This window comes from Alosa sapidissima, chromosome 10 (genome assembly GCF_018492685.1).
Source record: "Alosa sapidissima isolate fAloSap1 chromosome 10, fAloSap1.pri, whole genome shotgun sequence".
In the NCBI taxonomy this organism is placed as follows: Eukaryota; Metazoa; Chordata; class Actinopteri; order Clupeiformes; family Clupeidae; genus Alosa; species Alosa sapidissima.
This window is the reverse complement of record NC_055966.1, coordinates 23,291,545-23,313,800: the sequence shown is the minus strand read 5'-3', so window position 1 is coordinate 23,313,800 and position 22,256 is coordinate 23,291,545. Positions and strand designations below refer to the sequence as shown.

The window sequence follows — 22,256 nt, the reverse complement described above, 5'->3', positions numbered from 1 at the left end:
AACAAAACCATTAAATTATTTAGGCTACTAAACTGTTGTGAGTGTGTGTATCCTTCACTCTCGTGACCTGACCTGATAATTAATACATCGTATTATAACGTAGGCCTATTATAAATTCAAATGGCTCTTTGAGACACATGACATGGTGTAGGCTATACTTTTTTTATGCTGGCCTACATCTTTTGAGTCGTGTGAAAATATTTTACATAAACTAAGATATGCATAGGTTCATATATGACCGAATTATAGGCTACTTGTTAGACATACCAATACCAATTTATGATAGCGCAACATAAAAAAAAAAGTGTTTCAGTCAAAAACTTCACTACCCAGCGTGCTTTAGTGCGACAACATCTGATGACGATATCATCCATGGTCTTGTGAAAACTCCCATTGGTATTATCCTTCAGCCTTTCCACATGGTTGAGAGCCTTGTGTAATTTCTAGCCAGACTTAATAGACAGGCTGTTGTACAATTTACTGCTATATTGTAAATTTGCATTAGTAAAAGCAGGAGCGGTACAAATATATTTGAAGTTTGTAACGTTAGTTGTAATGGCTGTACCTTTGAAAGTATGCATCGTTGGCTCAGGAAACTGGTAAGTATTGCAGCAATTCATGAAGCAGAAGTGCATAACTTGCGTTTTAGTAGTTTAGCTTGCTAACTACATGTGAAATTACTCTGTGCATTTTTGATTTTGTTATGTAAGCTTTGCAATACTCCATTCGTTGTCAAGCAACATATGGGGAAAGGTGATCATGTTAGTGAGTTGCAAACAGTCTCAACCATAGACTGTATATAGTCTATGGTCTCAACAGTGTTAACGTTAACTGTGAGTGTAAATAACATAGGACGGCTAACAGGAGCATTTGCCATGGTTTCCCTATTTCTCATTTATTTTACATAGGGGCTCTGCCATTGCAAGGATAATTGGCAACAATGCAAAGTCGCTCCCGCGTTTTGCCAGCACTGTCAACATGTGGGTGTTTGAGGAAAATATCAATGGCAAGAAGCTGACAGAAATCATCAACACCGAACACGAAAATGTCAAATACCTCCCTGGATACAAACTACCAGAAAATGTGGTAAGGTTTGTTTGGATCATGTAAAACAGGTTGTCTATATTATCTGTTACTATCACTTCTATATGTCACTCTGTCAGTCACTCATTCATTGGCTAATGCCTACATCAGGTTACTGGAATTATTTGTTGAGTTGTGATTATGTACTTAATCTATTAGGAAGACCAGCAGTGTGTTTTAAATGGCAGAAAACGTGATGTCTCCTAGCAAACACTCATCCCACTTCAGTATTCTATGGGACATACCGTGTACCTGAGATGGCAGTAGAAGCTATAGGCCTTACTGGACCATGGAAAGCTACGAACCAAACATGGCATAGGAATTAGTGAAAACACAATTGGGCATATTAACACGTATATAAGTATACACAAATGCCTTGTTCTTACTGCAAAAATACAAAATGTAACATAGTCACAGCTTGGACACATTCACATTCTATGCAACTATACTCATCTGTTAAGTAAGTCTAAACAAACAGTTTTCTTGGCAGTTAAACTTATATTCAGCATTGTACATTTTACCTGTTGTGATACTCATGTGTAACTTGTTTCAAGATCATCATCTGAGTGTATTAATGTTGGTTCCTTGGTCTGTGCTAGGTGGCAGTTCCTCAGCTGCGGGATGCCGCGGACGGGGCCGATCTACTGGTGTTTGTGGTCCCACATCAGTTCATCCGTAAGCTCTGCGATGAGATGGTGGGCTGTATATCTGAGAAGGCCAGAGGAATCACACTCATCAAGGTAGGAGTCAGTGAAGTGAAGGATGAGCAAAGTAAAGCAGGAGCAGAGTGACATATTTCAGTGAATTACCCTCATCGGTCTGCATTTGTTAATGTGAGCCTACAGGCAGTAGCACTGGATGCCTAGTTGTGGCATCCTATTTCAGGGCTACTCTAGATCCGACTCTACTCTATCTACTAAATGGAAGAACATTGGTGAAATATGGTTAGCACACTGTCTGACATTGTGGTTTTTGCCTGGGCCAGAGTCTTGTTATTTTATTGGGTAACATTGAGCACTGTAAGGTCATATGTCTGTGAAATCAGGCCTTCAGCAGTTAGGAAGGAAATGTTTGCCATACAGGAACTGACTGAGTGGCACAAGGCTAAATTGGTCAGTGATCTCAGCTGGATGTGTGGGGAACATTTGATGAAAGGTTTCATGTCTGGTGAAAAAAGCAGTCCTTTAAACCCATTATGTAACCACTGGCAGAGACCTACTCTGATCTGGCCATTTTGGGAAAGAGCACTGCTGTAATGGACTAGCCAGATATGGCCACACTGATAACAGCAAAAAGCTTTTTTTGTTTATTTGTTTTCATAAATTGCACGTCACATTTTAGCAGAGATGAAAGATGACTGAGCCAGTCTGGTGGGTGCAGGGATGAGATGAGATCTCTAGATGGGGTAATTTTGGAGGGGTTTGGTTTGTGCTCACATCAAAGGGATGTTCGTTACGCTTTAGATCAAGGACTTACTCATCCAGCGCAAAGTGAGCCGCTAACAATTTTATATGCACATATATCTCAGTACCTATAGCACTGATAGAAAGTGAATGATGTGACTTTGTTCAGACTTACTTTTCTCACTTTCTATATTGGTAAATACATATTTAAACTATTTAAACATAAATAGTTTAATTTGAATATGGCTCTTGAGCCCTTTTATTGTTATTGTTTGTTTATTCATTGCATATGTCTTGAGTCACAAAAGGTGTGTGTGTTCTGTCTTAATCTTAATTTATCCTCATGTATTCAAAAGGTTTATGGCATGAGTTTACATTATCCCCTAACATTTACATGTCTTAGCCTATTAATTCATCAATCCCTAGCTTGATAGTGCAGCATGCTCAGGTGTCTTGTGTCCTGATGTTGACTTCCACTGCTCTGCAGTATAGCTCAGCGTGCTTCCCATTTCTGTCCGGTGCCACGTGCTCATATTTTTGGAGCGGTGTCTGCTGTCCTCGCCCTCGCGTACCTCCCCCTCTGTGCTGTACGTGCGACCCATATTCAGATAAACGACAGAGGCCGTGAAATGTTTGTGGGTGTACCGACCCACTCTGCTCCGTCCTGTTTGCTGTCAGGGGAAACGTGCTGCCATATGTTTGGGTGAATCTTCACCGGCGAAAGGCCCATCTGACAGTTCTGTGATGAGTAATTTACAGACTGAAGGGTGCCATTGGTCTCCTCTCTTTTTAAGGCACTTTATTTCCCCTGGTGTCGAAGTTTTTTTTTTTCAAGTCAAGTCAAGTGGGTTTTATTGTTATTTTGAACCATACACTGTATATAGTGAGACGAAACAACGTTTCACCATGGATCAAGTAAAAATTACATTTGAGACAGGCTACATTTAGTGCATACACATTATAAAGTACTACTTAAAGTAGAGCATTTAAGACAGACAAGGGACAGGACAGACAACAAAAGACAGGGCATAAGTAGCTTCTAGACTAGTAACAGAGCACTGATTGTTATAAGTTAAATTCACATTGAGGTGTAGGCAGAATATATCTATCTATATCTATATATATTTATTTATTTTTTAATTTTTATTTATTGGGGCATGAAACAACTAAGCCTTCAAGATGCTACATCTTGCTGTTGTGGCTTGAAGGGGTGACCGAGGAAATTCTTCCCCAGTTCCAAAGTCAGAGGTTTCTGTAACTCTCTGGCCCTTAACTTAAATGCTGGGGGAAGTGCAAAGTCAATATAGGTTCTTATGCATGAAGTAACAGCATTATCATGTGGCGTGAGACAGCTTTTAGCTGACCCACCGCTGTTTATGGTTAGGATCTTTCTCATGGTATTAGATTTGCAAATAGATTTTGCAGTTATTAAGCAAGCTTTATTTAGACTTTAGACTCTGCGCTTTGCCCAGCATTTAAAGTATGGCCGTTTGTGTCTCAGTCTCATTATCTTGGTCTGCCCATACTTCCTCTCCTTAGGGTATAGATGAAGGACCAGAGGGCCTCAAGCTGATATCCGACATCATCCGGGAGAAGATGGGGATTGATATGAGTGTGCTTATGGGGGCAAACATAGCCAATGAGGTTGCGGCTGAGAAATTCTGTGAAACTACAATTGGTGAGCACTTTCCCTATTAAAAAAAACAGCACCAGCCAACTTAATTTAACTTGATAAATAAAATAATTACCTTTTAGGACCTTGACAGGGTTCTTGACAAAATTGGACTCTGTCCATATTGCCCTGTAGGGTCCAAGATCATGGAGAATGGGCTGCTGTTCAAAGAGCTTCTTCAGACCCCTAACTTCCGCATCACAGTGGTGGAAGACGCAGATACGGTGGAGCTCTGTGGGGCTCTGAAGGTAACAACGAACTTTATCAGCCCATCATCAAACTTTACCTATGTGGATCCTATACTCATTCTACCCTTTTTTCAGATTTGTGGTATTACTTTGTACAGTACATTCAGTGCTTATCTGATGATGTAATGTACCAAATGTCCATACAATGACTCATTCTCCATTACTCTTGACATTATCAGCACAACTTCTGTCATTGGCATTGGAGGTCCGTGCACTACTACAGAAGCCTGGACTGGTCAACATAGACCACCTACAGTTAAGAACAAAATTGTTCATACCCCTCCCTGGCAAATATTGATTTAATGTTGATTTTCTCTTGACCAATATGTTTGTTCTGACTGAAAAATACACTGCCACATGGCTAAAGGTTGTAACATGGCATCAAAAAAAGAAGCGTTTTCATCTTTTCCAACATTATTATGAAAATTTTATTTCCCGATCCCACCCCATCTCTCTCTCCCACTTGCTTCCTGTCACTCTCCACTGTCCTGTCCAAATAAAGGCAAAAAAGCCCAAAAAATATTCTCTAAAAAAAAAAATGGCATGTCCGAAATTATTCATACTCTTTTTAAATAATCAGCGGAAACATCTGTATTTGCATTCATAGCTCTCAAAATGGTTTATATAATACCTACCAAGCTTATCCATGTCTCCACAATGATTCTAGACCGCACCTTTTTAGCAGCATTCTGAGTTTTGAGGCAGGGATGATTTCTTTTTTTGATTCCATGTTTCTACCACATTGTCTTACAACCTTTAGCCACGTGGCAGTGTCATTTTCAGTCGGAACAAACATATTGGTCAAGAGAAAATCAACCAATAATACATCAATATTTGGCAGGGGTATGAATCAAATAAATCAATATTTGGCAGGAGTATGAATAATATTGTTCTTAACTCTAAATAAATGCTAAAGTAATGTTAATTAGGGAAACCTGTCAAAATCCACCAAAACCCACGCTTAAGTTAATGTCTGCTCCTCTACCCTTTAGAACATTGTAGCAGTGGGGGCGGGCTTCTGTGATGGACTGCAGTGCGGTGACAACACCAAGGCTGCTGTGATCCGCTTGGGCTTGATGGAGATGATCGCCTTCGCCAAGCTCTTCAGCAAAGACGGCACCGTCTCCTCTGCCACCTTCCTGGAGAGCTGCGGTGTGGCTGACCTCATCACCACCTGCTACGGGGGACGCAACCGCAAGGTGGCCGAAGCCTTTGCAAAGACGGGAAAGGTCAGTTTTGGAATTTGTGTGTGTGTGTGCGTGTGTAGACTTTGTAAAGGATAAGCTAGCATGTACTAGTTTACATCTCAGAGAGATAGTGTGAGTAGGATATAGAGTGAGTATAGCTGGACTGCAATATGAACAGTCAAAACACACCCCTATGTATAATTTTGCTTTGGATAATTTGTACTGTTATGTTATATACTGACCCTTTAATATCCCATATTTCCACCATATCAGAGCATTGAGCTGAGCTGGTGTTATATACTGACCCTTTAATATCCCATACTTCCACCATATCAGAGCATTGAGGAGCTGGTGTTATATACTGACCCTTTAATATCCCATACTTCCACCATATCAGAGCATTGAGCTGAGCTGGTGTTATATACTGACCCTTTAATATCCCATACTTCCACCATATCAGAGCATTGAGGAGCTGGTGTTATATACTGACCCTTTAATATCCCATACTTCCACCATATCAGAGCATTGAGAAGCTGGTGTTATATACTGACCCTTTAATATCCCATACTTCCACCATATCAGAGCATTGAGGAGCTGGAGAAGGAGATGTTGAATGGGCAGAAGCTGCAGGGACCTCTGACCTCCGCTGAGGTCCACCACATCCTCAAACAGAAAGAACTGGTGGACAAGTGAGTTGATGGTTTCTGAGGGAATAGGGATGTAACGGTATGAAAATTTAACCTCACGGTTATAGTGACCAAAATTATCACGGTTTTCGGTATTATCACGGTATTTCTAAAAGTGTGTTCAATATGTTCAGAAAGCACTGATAGGCCTACACAAGCTGAAACAGTGTCAAAAAGTGTCCCGTTTACTTTTTTCTTCATGTTTAATTGGCTATGTGCTTATAGCTTAACTTACCCTACCATAACTTGGAGTTTGTTATTTCTGTTATTTGAATGCAATGAGTGAGACCAAAATAAGCGTTCAAAATAAAACTTTAGGCTACTGTATTCTCCTGATAACGTGAGTGGAATGGATTTAATGTGGACGCAAACATAAAAAGACGCAGAGTGGCTACATGATACAGTGCACATTTTGTGGTGAAAAAGTTCCGCTTTTTACAATCAGGTGTAGCCTAATCCGAATCATAGTTAAAACCATCAATTAGACAACAGAATCAGTAGGGTACCAGTTTTGTTCCATTGTACCAGGCCTACTGTATGTCAAAAGCAGGCTTGGATGAAGCTGGGAAGGATTAAACACACGGTTTCCACACCGCGGTAATCAACAATGATAATCACAATGTTTTGAAATGAAAACGGTATCGTCAACATTTTTATCGCGGTTTACCATTATACCGGTAATCGTTGCATCCCTATGAGGGAAGAAATACCGTCATTTGTTGGTCTTGTTGACTTTGCTAGCTTTCATACCGTTCTGATAGCAGTTGTCCCGATCCTTTAATTTGAACCGCCATTACTTTTCCTTACCGTGTATGGTTTTGAATTTCATCAGTTGCGGTAGCAGTACGGCGGTAGTTTGTGTTGCAGTTAAGGATTTCGTAGAGAACAAAAATTAAGTCTGAAAATTAACCCAAGATGAAACAATTAGTGCAAAAAATTAGAATTTCTTTATGGTAGATGTTGCCGATTGCATAGCCATCACTCCATGTCTCAGACTTAAGTGTTTGGAATATATTAAGTAAGAAATCACTGAGTATTCAGCCTACAAATGAAATGAGGAAAGTTCTGAACACAAGTCTCCCTCTTTCTCTGGTCAAGGTTCCCACTCTTCACTGCCGTCTATAAGATCTGCTTCGAGGGCAAGCCGGTCCAGGAGATGATCACCTGCCTACAGAGCCATCCGGAGCACATGTGATTGGCTCCTGAAGTTCTCTCCATCCACGGATGACGACCTCTCACCACCACTGCCATTCATACCTCCTCTCTACCTGCGGTTGAAGAACGTCCTCAGTTTTTCGAAGCTCCTAGAACTCAACGGACAAAAACACATGGCCTCTCATACCTGACTTCCTGGTGGGTTTCCATAATTATCACTACCTAGTTATTTGAATTGGAGGCATTTGGTATAAAAAAGGCGGTTAACCTGTGGTAACACATTTCTGGGATAGGTGCTATGTTGGCCATATTAAAGTCTAGGTGATAACCTACTCATTATTATATAGTTATAGTTCTATAGTTATACTTCTTCTAACCCCATCGTTGGTCCTTTTTTCTTCAAAGTACTGGTTCAGACACGACTTGTTATTTTGTGTCTCTTGAATGATCCCTTTTCTGTGCTTGACTGCCCCCTTGTGGATAGCATTAGGTGCTATGTCTGACAGACAGAAATATGGGAACAATTAAATTTCTAAAGATATCAAGAAAGCCAGTGACACTCCATAACAACATTTAAAGTGTTTTATTTCTGTTTTGTATTGTAGACAGCTGTCATATTTAGGCAGCAAATAATTAGTGCATTAACAACTCATGATTGCATGAGAATTGTCTTGACACAGTTATGGTTGGGGTTAAATTGTTATGGGCAATCCTATTAAGACATCTTTTATAACCCTACAAGAGATTTTAACACACTACACTGCCATTTCATTACAACTTACCTTTCAGTAACGATATATGATCACTAGATGTACTCAAGAGTTTGTATAAGTTGTCAGTATTACATATTTTTTATTAGCATTACTCATATCCTTGGATATTACTAGCTCAGTAACAGTACTTGGGGCCTGGGTGCATTGAAATACATACTTATTGTTCTTTTAAAGAAAGGCTTGAAGAGTAAAGCACATGGTGCAGTTACATTATGTGAAGTATTTGCTTAAAATAAGCAGTATATCAATGCACTTATTAGTTATATAATTTCTAAAGAAAATAGGGTAGGTTAAAAGAGCTGCTCTAAACTTCGGGAGTTAGTTGAGGTGGATAAGGTGGCCTATAAAAACAGCAGAGAAATGCCTTGAAGCCTCAGAGGTGAGGACCATGACCTAAAGGGATCTGTCCACCGCTCTGAGATAACTTGAACAGATTTACTCTGGCTGCATGGGTGGCTGTGAGGTGGCAATTTGTGAACTGTGATTGTGTGATTCAGCATTTAAGGTGTTCTATGTTGTATTGGTGGCCAGAAAATGTTCTTTGTCCCATTGCAATTCCTCTATAGGAATTTATGTCAATTGGAAAGCTTTAGATTGCACAGACAGTTCTCTTTTCAAATTCTGTTATAGCTGTCAATCTTGTTTTTTTTTTTTTTATGACAACAATTGCATGACACTTTTAACAATTAACCAGAAAAAGATACGTTTGCTCATATGTTTAAGGCTAAATTCAAACAGACATCTTCAAAGACGTGTTTGCCCTCAGATTTCAGTGTAGGCCGTCTACTATGTCTCCTCCATCATGTCCACCACTGAAATGCAACCACACATACATTGAGCAGCTTGGACCTAATACACAAAGGGGTGCTATCCCATAAGTGGATTAAGCCTAGTCCTAAAAACATTTGTGTCTCAATGCAAATCTTCATTGTACTCCTCATTTAGTCCAGAACTAGGCTTAATCCATATATGGAAAACCGGCCTGCCGTGTTTTAAACCTGTGTTGTAAATCACACAGATAATAATGTATAGTTTTTTTTTATTTCTACTGTTTCTCTGTAAAGGCCAATAATGTAAATAGTATTGTACCTGACAAGTTTCGGCTACCTTGCCTCTGTAGCCTTCATCAGAGGGGTCACATGAGCACCCCAGGGGACACGGCCACCACATGGGATGGAAAACGCCATATAACACATCTCAGACGACGTCACACCAACATCACGTGACCCCTCTGATGAAGGCTACAGAGGCAAGGTAGCCGAAACTTGTCAGGTACAATACTATTTACCTTATTGGCCTTTACAGAGAAACCGTAGAAATATTATATCAGTAGGCCTAATGGACCTCTTCAATATACTAATGTATAGTTCCTCACACCACAGTGTTTTATTTGCAACGGTATATAGCCTCTCTTCTGCTAGCCCCCCCTCATATCACACTGTTAGTTCCGGCTTAGTGAAATCCTTTTATACGTTTTTGAATCCTCTTTGGTCACAATGCAGCTGTTGAGGTGTTTTTTTTGTTTTGTATTTTAGGTCACATCACGTTGCCTTTTTGTTACATTATTTTGCTTTATGAATGTATCCTCCAAACCATCCTGGTATCGTTCCGTTCCATTGTAAGCCCACAAGGCTTTGCTTTTGGGTTATCTGTGATCTGTCTGTGGATGAAAAGTGAAGTGTCGGTCATGTGGAAAATGATAACAGAAAAAAATAAAGAAATCTGTATTCAATGTAGACTAATGCATGTTGTTTTACCCTCCAGAACAGAAGTATGCTTTGTTCAAGATGTTTAGGTCTTATTCTTTTAATTATTTTTGACATTTAACCCCCCCCAGCAGGTAACCCATTCTATCCCAAATCTTGGGATGGCAAATACATTGATAATCATAAAACATGTTTTAAAAAAACAGCTCCTTTGTAGAAGCTATATGTATACATCCAATGAGAAGTGCAGAGGCCTTTCCTTTGTGGCAGTGTATCAACCTTTGGCCCTCACATGTTGCATTCTGCAAGCATCTACCATTGTGCTTGTTCAGTTATTGTTTCACCAGTGTATATGATGCTTTGGACCTGTTTATACATTGTTTAAGGAAATTCAGCCCCCACACAACTCATCCAGATGGGCAGAGGTTGTCCCTCCAAATAGAAACCATTTACATTATCTAAAACAATTTAGAAAATAAATCACAACATACAAAACACAATGAACTACATGAATGCTTAGACATCTGAATGTTGTCGATCAGGAGGACCCTGTGGAAGAAGAAAAATGGATATATTACTGTATTGGCCAAAACTTCAAAATTAGCCAAGATTCTAGACAAGCCAATAATACCAAAGACCCCTAACCTGCTGCTAGTGTGCAGTCATTTCAGTCGTCGTCGTCCTCCTCATCACCTCCAAATGACAGCAAACTTTTGTTTTTCACTTTCGCCCCTGATTTCGACTCGCTCTTGTCTTCTTCGTCCTCATCGTCGTGCTTCTTCTTCTTCTTCTTGCTGGAACTGGCAGAGATACCCTGGAACTTATCTGAGGATGAGCGCTTTGCAGGCTTCTTAAACACGATCTTGCCATCTGAAGGAGGTTCATCGTCTGAATATGGCATAAAAGTAAGCAAAGAGTCTTGATGATTAATCTATTTTAACATTGTTAACAACTTAAGACATTCGTATCGTAAAACACTGGGTATTATTACCATCTGCCACCATAACGCTTACCCTTTGTGGAACCCTTCTCTTTCTTCATGTGCTGCACTTCATCAGCACTCAGATCGCCTTTCTTGAGAACAACAATTTGTGGTAACTCGTCCTCCCGATCACTATCACCGCTATCATCATCGAGCTGGGGCATTTCTTGTCGCTACAAAGAGACAGGGAAGAAAAATATTTAGAAACATGAGCACTCCACTTGTCAACAATCGTGTAGCTAACGTTAATGTTAGTAAGGTTAGCTGGTAAAGTCTCGCTCTACGTTTTTACCTTCGTGTCGACCGTTGGCCCTTCCTTATACCCGACATCACTTTTGAATTTCTTGAGAAAGGATGGCTCTGCTGGCTTTACCCATGAAACATTACCCTTTTGCCCCTTTTTGCTCATTTTACAAAAGATATGGAGCAAATACCAAAACCAGCGAGGATTGTTGCCGTTGGTTGTTTGCTATCAGGATGTCGCCTACATTTCGCGACAGAACGACGTCATCAATATGCGTATTTTAGTGACCAATGGGAATTAATCTATGGAATTTACACGGATTTGTTGTCTTGAAAGCCTTCAAGAAAATCTAAACATTATCTGGTTAAAATAGGTAAATATTAAATATTTTTGGTGAGGGAGTTCACTTAGCACATGTATGTGGATACCATGACTGGGAAATTGCACAGCAATGTTGAGTAAGTTCTTGAACATACCACCAGAGGTCTTTACATCAGACCCTGTGATTGGTTGGTGAGTGGTATGTTTCAGACAGTAGGAAGTGAAATGCTTCATCAATGCACTTCTGTTTGATAAATTCCCACACGGCACCTTCCCTTGGTCGATCGTGTGGCTGGAGGTGGACTCAGTAATGCAGGGAAGTAATGCTCTCTTCTGAGTGAACAGTCTATTTAGTGGATAGAAATGTTTTCCGGAGTTGTGTATGGGCTACTCGCTGGCTTCCTTGGGGCTGTTGCCTCCACTTCAGCCAAACTGTCACTTGGGGCCGACTACCTCAAAGGTGTGTGTGAAACCGGTCTGAAAACCTGGGCTGGGGAAAACAGGATGTTCCAGCAAGAAAATGAAACTGCTCCATGCGACTGGGTAAAGTATGCGCTAAATCGTTTCAGTGCAGTGATTGCTTATGTCCATGGCTTATATGGGACATTACTTATATGTCGACTAATTTGTATGGATTTGACACACTGACACGCAGTTATCATGGTAACATGTACGCATCCAGCATATCTGTCCATACGTTTTTTTGGTTACTTATGGTTAAACTTATTTTTTGGATAATTTTATTCAGTGGAGGCATGCATGGGTATGGGGTAGGGAAGATGTAAATGAGTGGAACTGAAGTTAAAAAGGCATCCCATGCATGTTGTGTACAGTATTAGTATAAGTATAGACAGTGTAAGTCTCTGTAAGTGTAACTGGGCGTTGGTGCTTATGAAATCTATCTCGTCTCCTGCCAAGCTGCACATCCCTTTACGACTGCTGTGCGGGGGTCTGCTGTTCACCTGTAATGCTGTGATGTGGACCTTCTTCGCCAAAGCTCTCAGGCTCTCCTCGTCTTCTGCTCAGGCCACTGTGACCACCACTGCCTCCAACTTCATATCCTCAGTGAGTACACTACTCGCCTTGTACTCCAGTCAGATGACCAGCATCTGCAACCACAACTGACTGAGTAAAGTCCATGCTAGAAATTACTGTGTTAACTAAGAATCTCTTAGAGACTATAGTGTTCAATACGAATAGCAGCAATCGGATAAATCAGAGTATTGGCTACAGACGATCCCGTTTTCTCTTAATTCCATACAGGCATTCCTTGGGAGGCTGATTTTTGGCGAGACCCATGCTGCTCTCTGGTGGGTCGGCATCTCGCTCACTCTGTCAGGGCTGCTCATTCTGCATGGTTCCACAAACCGGGAATCACAGCCAGCCGTGGCCACAAAGAATGAATGAGACCGTATGTGATGAGCTATGAACACACACTTCTGTCCCTGTTGACCAGTTCAAATGGATAGCATGGTCAATGAATGCACAGATAAAGTGGTGAGATGAAGTGGGCTACTCTTGACAGGATGGATAGGACTAAAGGCTCCCCTGAATGTTCTTTTAATTATAGAACAATGCAATGTGCATGGCCACTAAATTATTCACAGTGCACAGCAGCCCTTGCACTACTGTCAGCATACTGGGCCATAAGTATGCTTGGCAGTGATGCATTTGTTGCTCTATTGAAAAGAATGTAACCTGCACTGCAACAATGAGTTTCTATGTTACCATTGTGCTACAAACTCTAAGACTCAAAGATCTGTATTGTTTAGCAGTATAACACTGAGACTGACACAAGGGAACATATCTACTGTGCATGACACTTGTCATAATATGCATAATTTGTTATTCACTTTGAACTTCTTTTGTGGTGTTAGTACTTTTCATGTTTCAGGTCATTTATATTTGTTTTAAGGCTATACTCTTTTTCACATAAATTGTTAATATTATGGCAAATATTGGTCCACACAAATGTGATTTCCAAATACAGCTTTTGTCTATATCTGCATCTAAGTGTCACACTTTCAAATAGTAGGGTGGGACTATGGGACTTAAAATTTGGGACGCTATTCATCGGGGAGAGGATATGTTTGGTTTCCGGGCAAACTCCTGACCTACATGGATCCAACCTGAAATGACGTCTTCCAGGGAAGGTTTCACGTCTATTAATAGGTGTGCCAGATAAGCGACGATACACTGCCTGTAAAGTGTTTGAGGTTGGGATGCGCTGTGACAAAGAGTTGGAACAATTTTGATTATTCCCTTTAATGCAAATGTATTTGAAAATAATATTATTTCAGAATAAACACAATAATGCACACTTTCAGCGAATGAGGGTTATACTGGTAAAGGTTATTGCCAGATTATGCCTATTCAAAACATCTGTGCTTTAAACATCTTGGTGCATACCATGTGCATCAGACAGACAACCATTGAATTGGATAGTGAGTGTTGGTTTAGAAGGAAGTAAGGCACATGGGCCATTTAAAAACTATCCATAATCAACTATACACAAAGAAAAAAAGTCATCTCAAAATGTCATCATTAAACGTAATATTCTCAATATAAAAGGCATTACAGAAAGTTCTTCAATAAACGTGCTGTTTGGCTGAAACAGCCTTGCTTGTGCATTTGGTAATGTAGGTACTGTAATGGTCCCGGCTCAGTCCCCTGCGTGGACCAGGAAAAGGCACTGTGGGTGTGTGACATGTCGTCATTAACCTGGCTCGTCTCATCGCTCGAAGGGAATCTCGATCACGTCCTCCTCGATGATGTCCCCTGGCGGCGCGGGTGGGACTTGCTCCGAGGGAGTCCTCTTGCAGCTGAGCTCGGCGAAAGGATTGAGCCAGGAGAGCGAGAGCGGGCCCCCGAACGCAGCCTTCATGGCCTCCCAGCACGACAGCTTCTCCCAGGTGGCATTCTCGCCCTTCAGACGCTCAATACCCTACGACAGAGCAGAGCCGTCAGCCACATCACATCCACAGGACCCCACAACACACCCACCTTAACAAGTTTGTGTACATAGTTGAAATGGTGGCATATTCTCTTTTAGACAGATGTGTTGCAATGAATGCAGTACTTAAAGGATACATCACAATTCAATTCCAATTTAAAATGGAGAGCACTATGGTGTTGAAGAAGTGGAAAAATGGTCCCTCCTTCATAGGAGGCTGGGAGATGAGTAAATGATTTGGGATGCAATGCTGTGGACTCAGGCAGTTTCTACCAAAATGCATGAATTGGAGAGTATGCATCAATGTTATATGATTATGGTTTAAAAAGCACACAATGCATGCAGCATGCTTTTTGGGTTTTAGGAGTACTCCTTCTTATGTCGATGTTTGTCAATGGTCAAGATTGGTTTGGTTATTGGACAAACTACTCAAAAGACACAGTGACATGCTTCTAACTACCAGGGCTGGGATTTTTGGCTACGTCTCCTCTATCTTAGGCCAGCAAGGCTTACCTGCACTGCCCTTCCCACCAATCAGAAAGCAGCATCTGGTCTACTCAAAGGGGCTATTACAGGGTTAAATTAAGAAAAGCACAACATGTAGCCAATTCAGTTAAATATAGGTCAGTTTGCAGGACTAAAAGAAAGCATGTCAAAAAGTCAGCAGGTCAAGAGAAAGAAGGGTTAAAAGAGGGGAAGAGGAGGAGAAAAACAGTGAGTTGACATACTGGTAAGGAAAAGTAAGGCTGGGATAGATCATTTCCCTCTCCATTGAATGAGTGATAACCTAAAATCAAGTGCAACTTACTAACTGCCCTGTAATTCTAATGAACAATTTAAAAAGAGTTCCAAGCACAGTAGTACTTTGTTATTCATCTCTTGTTCTCTCTTGGTCTTGACAAAAGTATTGCATAACTATAGAAGCAACCTCACATGAAAATACTGACACAATTACAAGAAAACCAATCAGGTTGATCATTTATTGTTTGATATGTATATACAGAAAGAATAGAAAGGCCAGTAGAAAAGCAGTACTGGAAGCCATCTCACAGTTGATTGTGCATCAAGAGCTACTTTCACTTAAATCAACGTATTTTCAGTAAAGTCCACCATAGGACTGACAAAAAAAACAACCTGTGTAAAATCAACACGAACATGCTTTTTTATGTAACGTAACAAAATTCAAACAAGATTGTCCCTTTTGACGTATTAGTAAACACATGTTATTACAAATTCCTTCCCTCAGTTCACATGGTTCCAGATGTGTCTGTCATTATCAAGACTAAACTTCATTATTCTTCAAAAATGTGCAAAAAATAAATATTGCAACTTATACTGTGTTAACGGAAAATTGTAAGTATTAATGTATTGTGAAGCCTAATTTGCCTTGCCATTCTATGCCAAATTCCATAGACAAACGGGTGTAAATCTCTACTGATGACATGACTATGCTCTTACAGAGTGCAAACTAGAGAGATGCAATCCTCTTCCCAATTCATCATCCATCTAAGATGAGGAATGAGCTCCTTCATTAACCAAAAATAGAGATGCAAAATACCAAACTCACCCCACTCCAAACGGAGACTTATTTTATGAAGTAGGCATAGGTATTTTGCATTAGTGTTACCAGACTCGTCAAACAGACGCAGGAAGAGAGGAGAGAGAGGAGGAGGAGGATTGCTTTCAATGACAAGACCAATGGAGAGTGGAATGTGAACAGAGGGAAAGACACTACAGATGGCAACAGGAAATCCCCAAAATAGAGCAAAGTTTCCAGACCAAGAAACACATAGTTTTAAAAAATATATAATAAACCAATAAAAAATAAAGATAAAAAAAGGCAAAACTGGCAAGTCCATATTTTTTCCTTTTCACATTTCCACAATCTCTTAGGTAGCACCATAGAAATGGGATGTTTTCTATGGGCAGCACTGTCGCTGCCGAGAGCACGGCCTTTAGAGCTTAGTGAGCCGGGAGATACAATCACGTTAGGGTGGAGCTGACAGGTATCGGGGAAAAGGTTTGAGGGTTAAAGGGGCGGGTTGCCAGAACAGCTCAGTCTTTTATATGTAGTGCCAGGGCATGGACAGACCCTCTAGGTTTGCTTTCCCAAAGCTCAGACCACATACTGGTATGGGTCGGCTTTCCCGTGGCCAGGCTTGGCAAACGGGCTAAGCCATGCTATCGAGAAGGGGTGTCCGAATACCGCCTTCATGTTCATCCACTTAGTTTTTTTAGCCCATCTTCTCTCTTCCTTTTTCAACTGCTCTATGCCCTAAAAATGAGAGACAACCGCAACTTCAGTGTGGTGCAGACAAACTTCAAATATAACCACAAGGCACACCATTAGGCATCATCAAATATTACCACACGGCACACCATTAGGAATCATCAAATATAACCACATGGTGTATGCTGATATTCTAGGTTGAAGACAACAGTGTCTTGTCCTCCTGGAGGGTTTATCAATGGAGTGCTTAGTTCCCTGCACAACATTTTCCCCACATTTGTAGGCTAATCGAGTCCTACTAGATCATAAAGCACACAACAAGTCTGAAGAGCTAACTTAATAACAAGCAAACCTGGAACATCAGGACACTGGCTTATTCTAGGTGGAGAAGGGTGGATTAGGACAAAGACAGAAATAGACAGCGACAGTAGCGGCAAGAGTTAGAGAGTTAGTAGCCAGTAAGCAGGTACTGTATGTGTGTACAGTAATGTCAGAAAGATGTGCACTGCAAAGCAACTCCTATTTGAGTTTATACTTGTCTAATTTAACTTGTCTAAGACATCCAACATCATGATAGCTGTTTTCAGACTCAGGCCCAGGCCAGTGGTGCAGGGGTCATATGACAGCCATTTAAACTATTTTAAGAGACACAGAGATCCCACACAGAGATGGACACAAACACCGCATCAGCAGGGAAGGTGTACAGGATGTAGGCTCATAATTGCATCATCAGGTCTTGTAAAACTATTGGCAGACGTGTCTTTTGACACCAATTCCTGAGCACGGATTTGAGTGAAATTTTGTAAGATTGGTTAGCAAGATTGTTATAAATTGTAAATGTTGTAAATAAACAGCAAAAGGTATATGTGTGTTGCATGGTCTTGGCCATATATTCTCATGACACAGTTAAGCACAGAGTGTGCATGATACAGTATTTTTCTTATATGCAGGACTTTCCCTTTCTCTATCAACACTGTTGGCACCCTCTTGTGGCTAAATACTAACACTATACTTCCCTGCACTGCAACGTGGAGGGCCTGGAACCGCATGTATCAATCAACGTTTCTAACAATCCATCCACGGATGAATGAACAACAGTGTGTGTGTGTGTAGTGGGGGACTGGCTGTAGCCCCTCAAACCAAACTGGACCCTAACAGGGTAGATGTGGGTACGTTTATTCATGGAAGATTCCTAAACATTTGACAACAACACTTATCTCCTTCATTGACAGCTTTTTCGAGTAGTTAGACGTTCAAAGATTTTTGCATTACTGCATCAAAGATAAGTCTAGTTATTGATAATAGTGATTTGAAATGTAATTACTTGAGAGTAATATTATTGTAACTACTCCATTATGCACTTGACATGTTATTAACAAAAAGTAGCTCTACCCAGATAGTGATTTCTGATAAATTATCACTGATAATCCTGTGGACTGTCGGGCTGTAGCCAGATACTGCAACCCCCCACGGGAATCCCAGACTTCAGGGGGGGGGGGAGGAGGAGGAGGAGGAAGAGAGGGGTGTGTGAGGTTCTGTGGGTCACTTACCGTCTCATCTGTGCAGATGGAATGGACCTGGGTGCCAAACATCACAGAGGTGAAGATGAGGAAGAGGAGGCCCTCAAAGCAGAGGAGGATGAGGAGGATGACTGTTGCTGGTGGGGAGAAGGAGCTGCACTCTAGGGGTGGGGGTTGGGCAGGGTGGAGGAGTGGGAGGATAGGGGGAAGCGCACAAACACACACACACACACACACACACACCAAAACACACACACCAAAACACACACATTCGTACACTCTTACATGAGGGGAAACCACTACTATACACAAAGGGCACATTTTATACAGTTCATTGACATGATCTCTGACTTCAGACAAGCTTGGGGCCTCTGAAATGCAGGAGAAATTGGCAGGCAAAAAGAGGAAATTGATGAAATATGTGACTTCTTATCTCAAGTCAGAGCATGGACCTACATGGAACATTAGCTACATTCTCTCTCTCTCTCCCTCTCTCTCCCTCTCTCTCTCTCGTTCCCTCATCTCCATATAATGATCAAATATTAGAAGCTACATGCTGAGGTTGAAGTGTGGAATAAGAGAGCGATAGAGCTACTTGGAGAAGGTTTGTGGTAAAGCCTGTGGTGCGTGTGAAGCAAACTCATCCTGTTTGACATTTTCTCGCTAATCACAAGGGAACAACAAGCTATGAGAACAGAGCAGGACTGCAGCTAGTTCACCATGTGCTTCCTCTTGGTCACGCTGAATTAGTCTCCAACTCAGACGACTCCACGCTCCCTTGTAAACTACAAGCTTCATCAGTCACAACTATGCTGATTCAATGTTATATATCTCAGTCACCTTGACAGTAGGAGGATGCATGAATTCTGTGCCTTAGTAGCTTTTGTTATGCTACTAACCCTATATCACACTGGACCTCAGGCTATCACTTGCCCCTCCTCCCCTTCGGTTCTGTACAGGGCTCCCAGGTTAGTCTGACCTTCAGTGGTCTCTGCTTTAACACATCCTCAAAAAAGACTCCAGGGAGAGAATATGTTCCAGACTGCTGTCATGTGAGGTCTCACGCAAGCATTTTTACATGGCTCTGAGCTAGGTGCTATGACAAAAATGGATACTCTGAGCGGTCACTTACTTGTCCAATCATCCTCAAAACAATACAGGAAATGGAAGACGACCATCATCAAGCAATGGAGAGAGATTAGTGCGATGTACATCTGGAACACAAATATATTGAGGATTTTAACTGAAGAGACTACATACATAAACTTCATCACTATACTGTATGTATCCACTTGTATCCACTATGCTGCCTTACAGCATATCTACTACCCCCATGGACATGTACTGATACAGTATACACCATAGCCTTTTACTGCATTGCCTCCACCGACACATACTCTTTTAGTTATATATATTATTGTTGTGAATGTGTACTGTCTTGTTTTTTATGGGTCACATAATGTGTAAGCTACTGGATTCCAAAATTAATAAAGTATCTATCAGTGATGTGTGAAGCGTCTGGTACGTACTGTGAAAAGCACAAAGTACTTCTGGTTGCTTTCTCCAACACAATTGTTGACCCATGGACAATGATGGTCCATTTTTCGAATGCACCTTTTGCAGACACTGGGATTTTGAAAAAGATTAGTGGAAAAGAGAAAGTGAAGATTAGGTCACACATTTTACTACATCTGTTCATTCTATGCAAAACCAAATGGAAATGTACAGCCATGCATTGACCTACAGGCTGAATGTCTTCATGAGTGGTATACGCTGAAGCTTTTAGAAAGCTAAATCAGAGAAAACTGAATTTAAAACCCTGGCTGATCGACTTCTATCTACTGAATGTGAAAAGAGAAGTGATTTTTGTCTACTGCTCCCATTATCTTTGTGACTTTGTCCAATGTTTCTCCACTGCTTTGACCTTCCTCTGCTCTAAATTCAGGGGGACAGCTTAGCAACACCAGGCGCATCCCTTCAGACAGAGAGAACTCCAGAACCAGTCTGTTTGCCTCGGGCAATCTGTACCTGCAGTGGTGCGCTCGGTCAGGTTTGATGCTGCAGCACTTGGGACACTTGTAAACCACCTGACCGGGCTTTAGCTGGAGGCTCTCGATGAACTCCTTGGTGGCATTTCCTTTTGGAACGGCTCCCTGGAAAATGTTCAAAGATATGCTAAGCCACTTCTGACCAGGCTTGACCAAATGCCACAGCATTTAGCGTTTAACTTTTCATTGACTTTGATTAATGTAAAATTGTGACTGCCGCCTCTGGGTTTGCACTAATACTGTAATGGGGCAGAGGGCAAAGTATGCATCTTGTTTGCACTGTATGGTGTCTAGATCTACTGTGACAATGAAATGAGAACTGGTGATGCCCCTTTTATATGCAGGTGTGTACATATTGCTGATGACATATGGATTATATTGTTCTGAACTGGAAACTCACTGGGTCTGTGCACATTGCCCTGAAGTGTGATGCCAGGGCAAGAAACGCTAGTCCGTTGAAAACCACCCCGTTGAGTATGCTGTAGGTTAGATTTTTGGAGGGTAGCAGCATGACGAAGAGCACCACGAACTCCGCGTAGAATACCAAGAACCAAGTGATGACGGCGCACACGATGCCGCACGCGTCGCGCACGAACCACATGGCACTAGTGTCGTCGCGGTCGTTCAGGCGCGGTGGCGGGACGCACGGGTCCAGCTGCAGGTTGCTTGCCTGCCGCTCCACGTCCCTGCACCTGTGCACCGGACTCTTCATAGCTCACCAGGACTCATTCTGGTCGAGGGTGAGGTGGGATGGACATGGGGGTGACAAGGAGGGGAGAGAAACATGAACCGTGAGTTTGACTTTGCAAGACGGGTAGCAACACAATCTCCTCAGCTGGGCAAAACTACGCCAGTCATTCATACTGCAGTGCTGGCAAAATGCAGGATGAATACCTCTCCTGTTTACAAAGGGATATGTTGTCAAGAGGACATACAAGGTTATATTTACATTTAGGGGGAAAACACATCTTGCTATCCATCTCAATGATCACAATAAATATATGGGACACACACATACGGGGTCTAGTGCAGCAGCGGGCTGTGCTGACCGCTGTTGCTCCGCACTGACACAGCAATGTCAAGGGAGGACAGCGCTGGACCCATCGTCCATGCTACTCTGGCTAATCGCTCAAATGAGGGAAGACATCCGCACACACATGAATCCAGAGGAAACCAAATATTGCGCTCGCTCCCAGGCAGCTTGGAATGCACACATCCGATCCCTCTCTCCGACTATTCGACATTTGGCTGCTAGAATAACCAAAGCAATCAAGCTAATTGCTGTACCAAGAAGAGGGCCATTTGTATTTGGCGCACTTAGACTAGAAACACTGTTAGATTCTAGAAAACACTGAGATAATTGTTTTACTGTTTAGTGTTGGACATTAAGCTAACGTTAACGCTCAGTTTGTTGCCAAGACACTTACTTGATGTCGATACGTTGAATATCGCAGTAGCTTCCAGGGCGAATAATACCAAAATGCCGTAGAAAAACAGCTTTTTCCTTGTGGAATGGAAGTGATCCAGTTACTTGGAAGCTATCGGACACATAGACATTTTATGTTTTGTCTGAAATAACTGCATCCTTGTGTTTTCGGCCATCCACACGTCTGACACCCTCCTCCTCCTCCTACTACCCCTCTTGAAAAACAAGTCACACCCCTCTCTTAAATGGAACGGCGATACCGAAACTCCAAAACAAGAAAGTAGTTGACATTGAATTGTTCAGCTTTGCGAGCAAAAGAAGGGAAATACAATACAACGCTTGCTTCTCTTCGGTCTGATGTTTAGGAGGCAATACCTGCCAACTCCACAATTTGCTACCTGGCTCAAAACATTTCCTTATGCCTGTGACCGCCCCGTAAAGATCGCCTCATGCTTCTGTCTCCGTCTTCTGACGGGAGACCAATTGAATTGAAAGGAACCGTTTTGACGTATGAGCACTGTCAGAGATTTCCGTAAACGGGTTCTGATAGCCTACTGTATGCAGTAGGCTAATCATAAAAGTCATAAACAGTCTGAAAGTAAAGGGTTAATGCATAGGT

General features: G+C 41.6%; 4 protein-coding genes across 8 annotated transcripts; 2 read left to right on the top strand and 2 right to left on the bottom strand.

Annotated features, from left to right (window-relative positions):
* The first annotated feature begins 369 nt into the window (after positions 1–369).
* gpd1l (glycerol-3-phosphate dehydrogenase 1 like) lies at positions 370–9,939 on the top strand. Of its 3 annotated transcripts, none has more exons than XM_042107429.1 (9): positions 370–599; positions 909–1,086; positions 1,683–1,823; positions 4,026–4,164; positions 4,294–4,406; positions 5,399–5,635; positions 5,930–5,944; positions 6,191–6,282; positions 7,378–9,939. In XM_042107429.1, exons 1-9 carry the CDS (start codon positions 556–558, stop codon positions 7,472–7,474), a joined length of 1,056 nt encoding a protein of 351 aa, XP_041963363.1. In that variant the 5' UTR covers positions 370–555; the 3' UTR covers positions 7,475–9,939. The 3 variants fall into 3 exon arrangements, 2 of the variants coding, with proteins under 2 accessions (XP_041963363.1, XP_041963362.1); XR_006034664.1 differs by lacking the exon at positions 5,930–5,944 and having other exon boundaries at positions 371–599; positions 6,176–6,282; positions 7,378–7,632; positions 9,328–9,939; XM_042107428.1 differs by lacking the exon at positions 5,930–5,944 and having other exon boundaries at positions 371–599; positions 6,176–6,282.
* Positions 9,940–9,997: 58 nt separating this feature from the next.
* kiaa1143 (KIAA1143 ortholog) lies at positions 9,998–11,395 on the bottom strand. Its single transcript, XM_042107435.1, has 4 exons — positions 11,188–11,395; positions 10,927–11,068; positions 10,559–10,801; positions 9,998–10,462 (listed from the first exon to the last, which is right to left on the bottom strand). Exons 1-3 carry the CDS (start codon positions 11,302–11,304, stop codon positions 10,581–10,583), a joined length of 480 nt encoding a protein of 159 aa, XP_041963369.1. The 5' UTR covers positions 11,305–11,395; the 3' UTR covers positions 9,998–10,462; positions 10,559–10,580.
* Position 11,396: 1 nt separating this feature from the next.
* tmem42a (transmembrane protein 42a) lies at positions 11,397–13,462 on the top strand. Its single transcript, XM_042107436.1, has 3 exons — positions 11,397–12,003; positions 12,379–12,525; positions 12,724–13,462. Exons 1-3 carry the CDS (start codon positions 11,824–11,826, stop codon positions 12,865–12,867), a joined length of 471 nt encoding a protein of 156 aa, XP_041963370.1. The 5' UTR covers positions 11,397–11,823; the 3' UTR covers positions 12,868–13,462.
* A 234-nt stretch (positions 13,463–13,696) lies between these two features.
* zdhhc3a (zinc finger DHHC-type palmitoyltransferase 3a) lies at positions 13,697–22,148 on the bottom strand. 3 transcript variants are annotated; one of them, XM_042107431.1, is made up of 7 exons: positions 21,639–22,148; positions 20,612–20,977; positions 20,192–20,316; positions 19,693–19,789; positions 19,296–19,377; positions 18,194–18,324; positions 13,697–14,404 (listed from the first exon to the last, which is right to left on the bottom strand). In XM_042107431.1, the coding sequence occupies exons 2-7, from the start codon at positions 20,921–20,923 to the stop codon at positions 14,192–14,194; spliced, it is 960 nt and encodes a 319-aa protein (XP_041963365.1). In that variant the 5' UTR covers positions 20,924–20,977; positions 21,639–22,148; the 3' UTR covers positions 13,697–14,191. The 3 variants fall into 3 exon arrangements, with proteins under 3 accessions (XP_041963365.1, XP_041963364.1, XP_041963366.1); XM_042107430.1 differs by having other exon boundaries at positions 20,612–20,941; XM_042107432.1 differs by lacking the exon at positions 13,697–14,404 and adding an exon at positions 15,365–16,688 and having other exon boundaries at positions 20,612–20,941.
* Between the last annotated feature and the right edge of the window lie 108 nt (positions 22,149–22,256).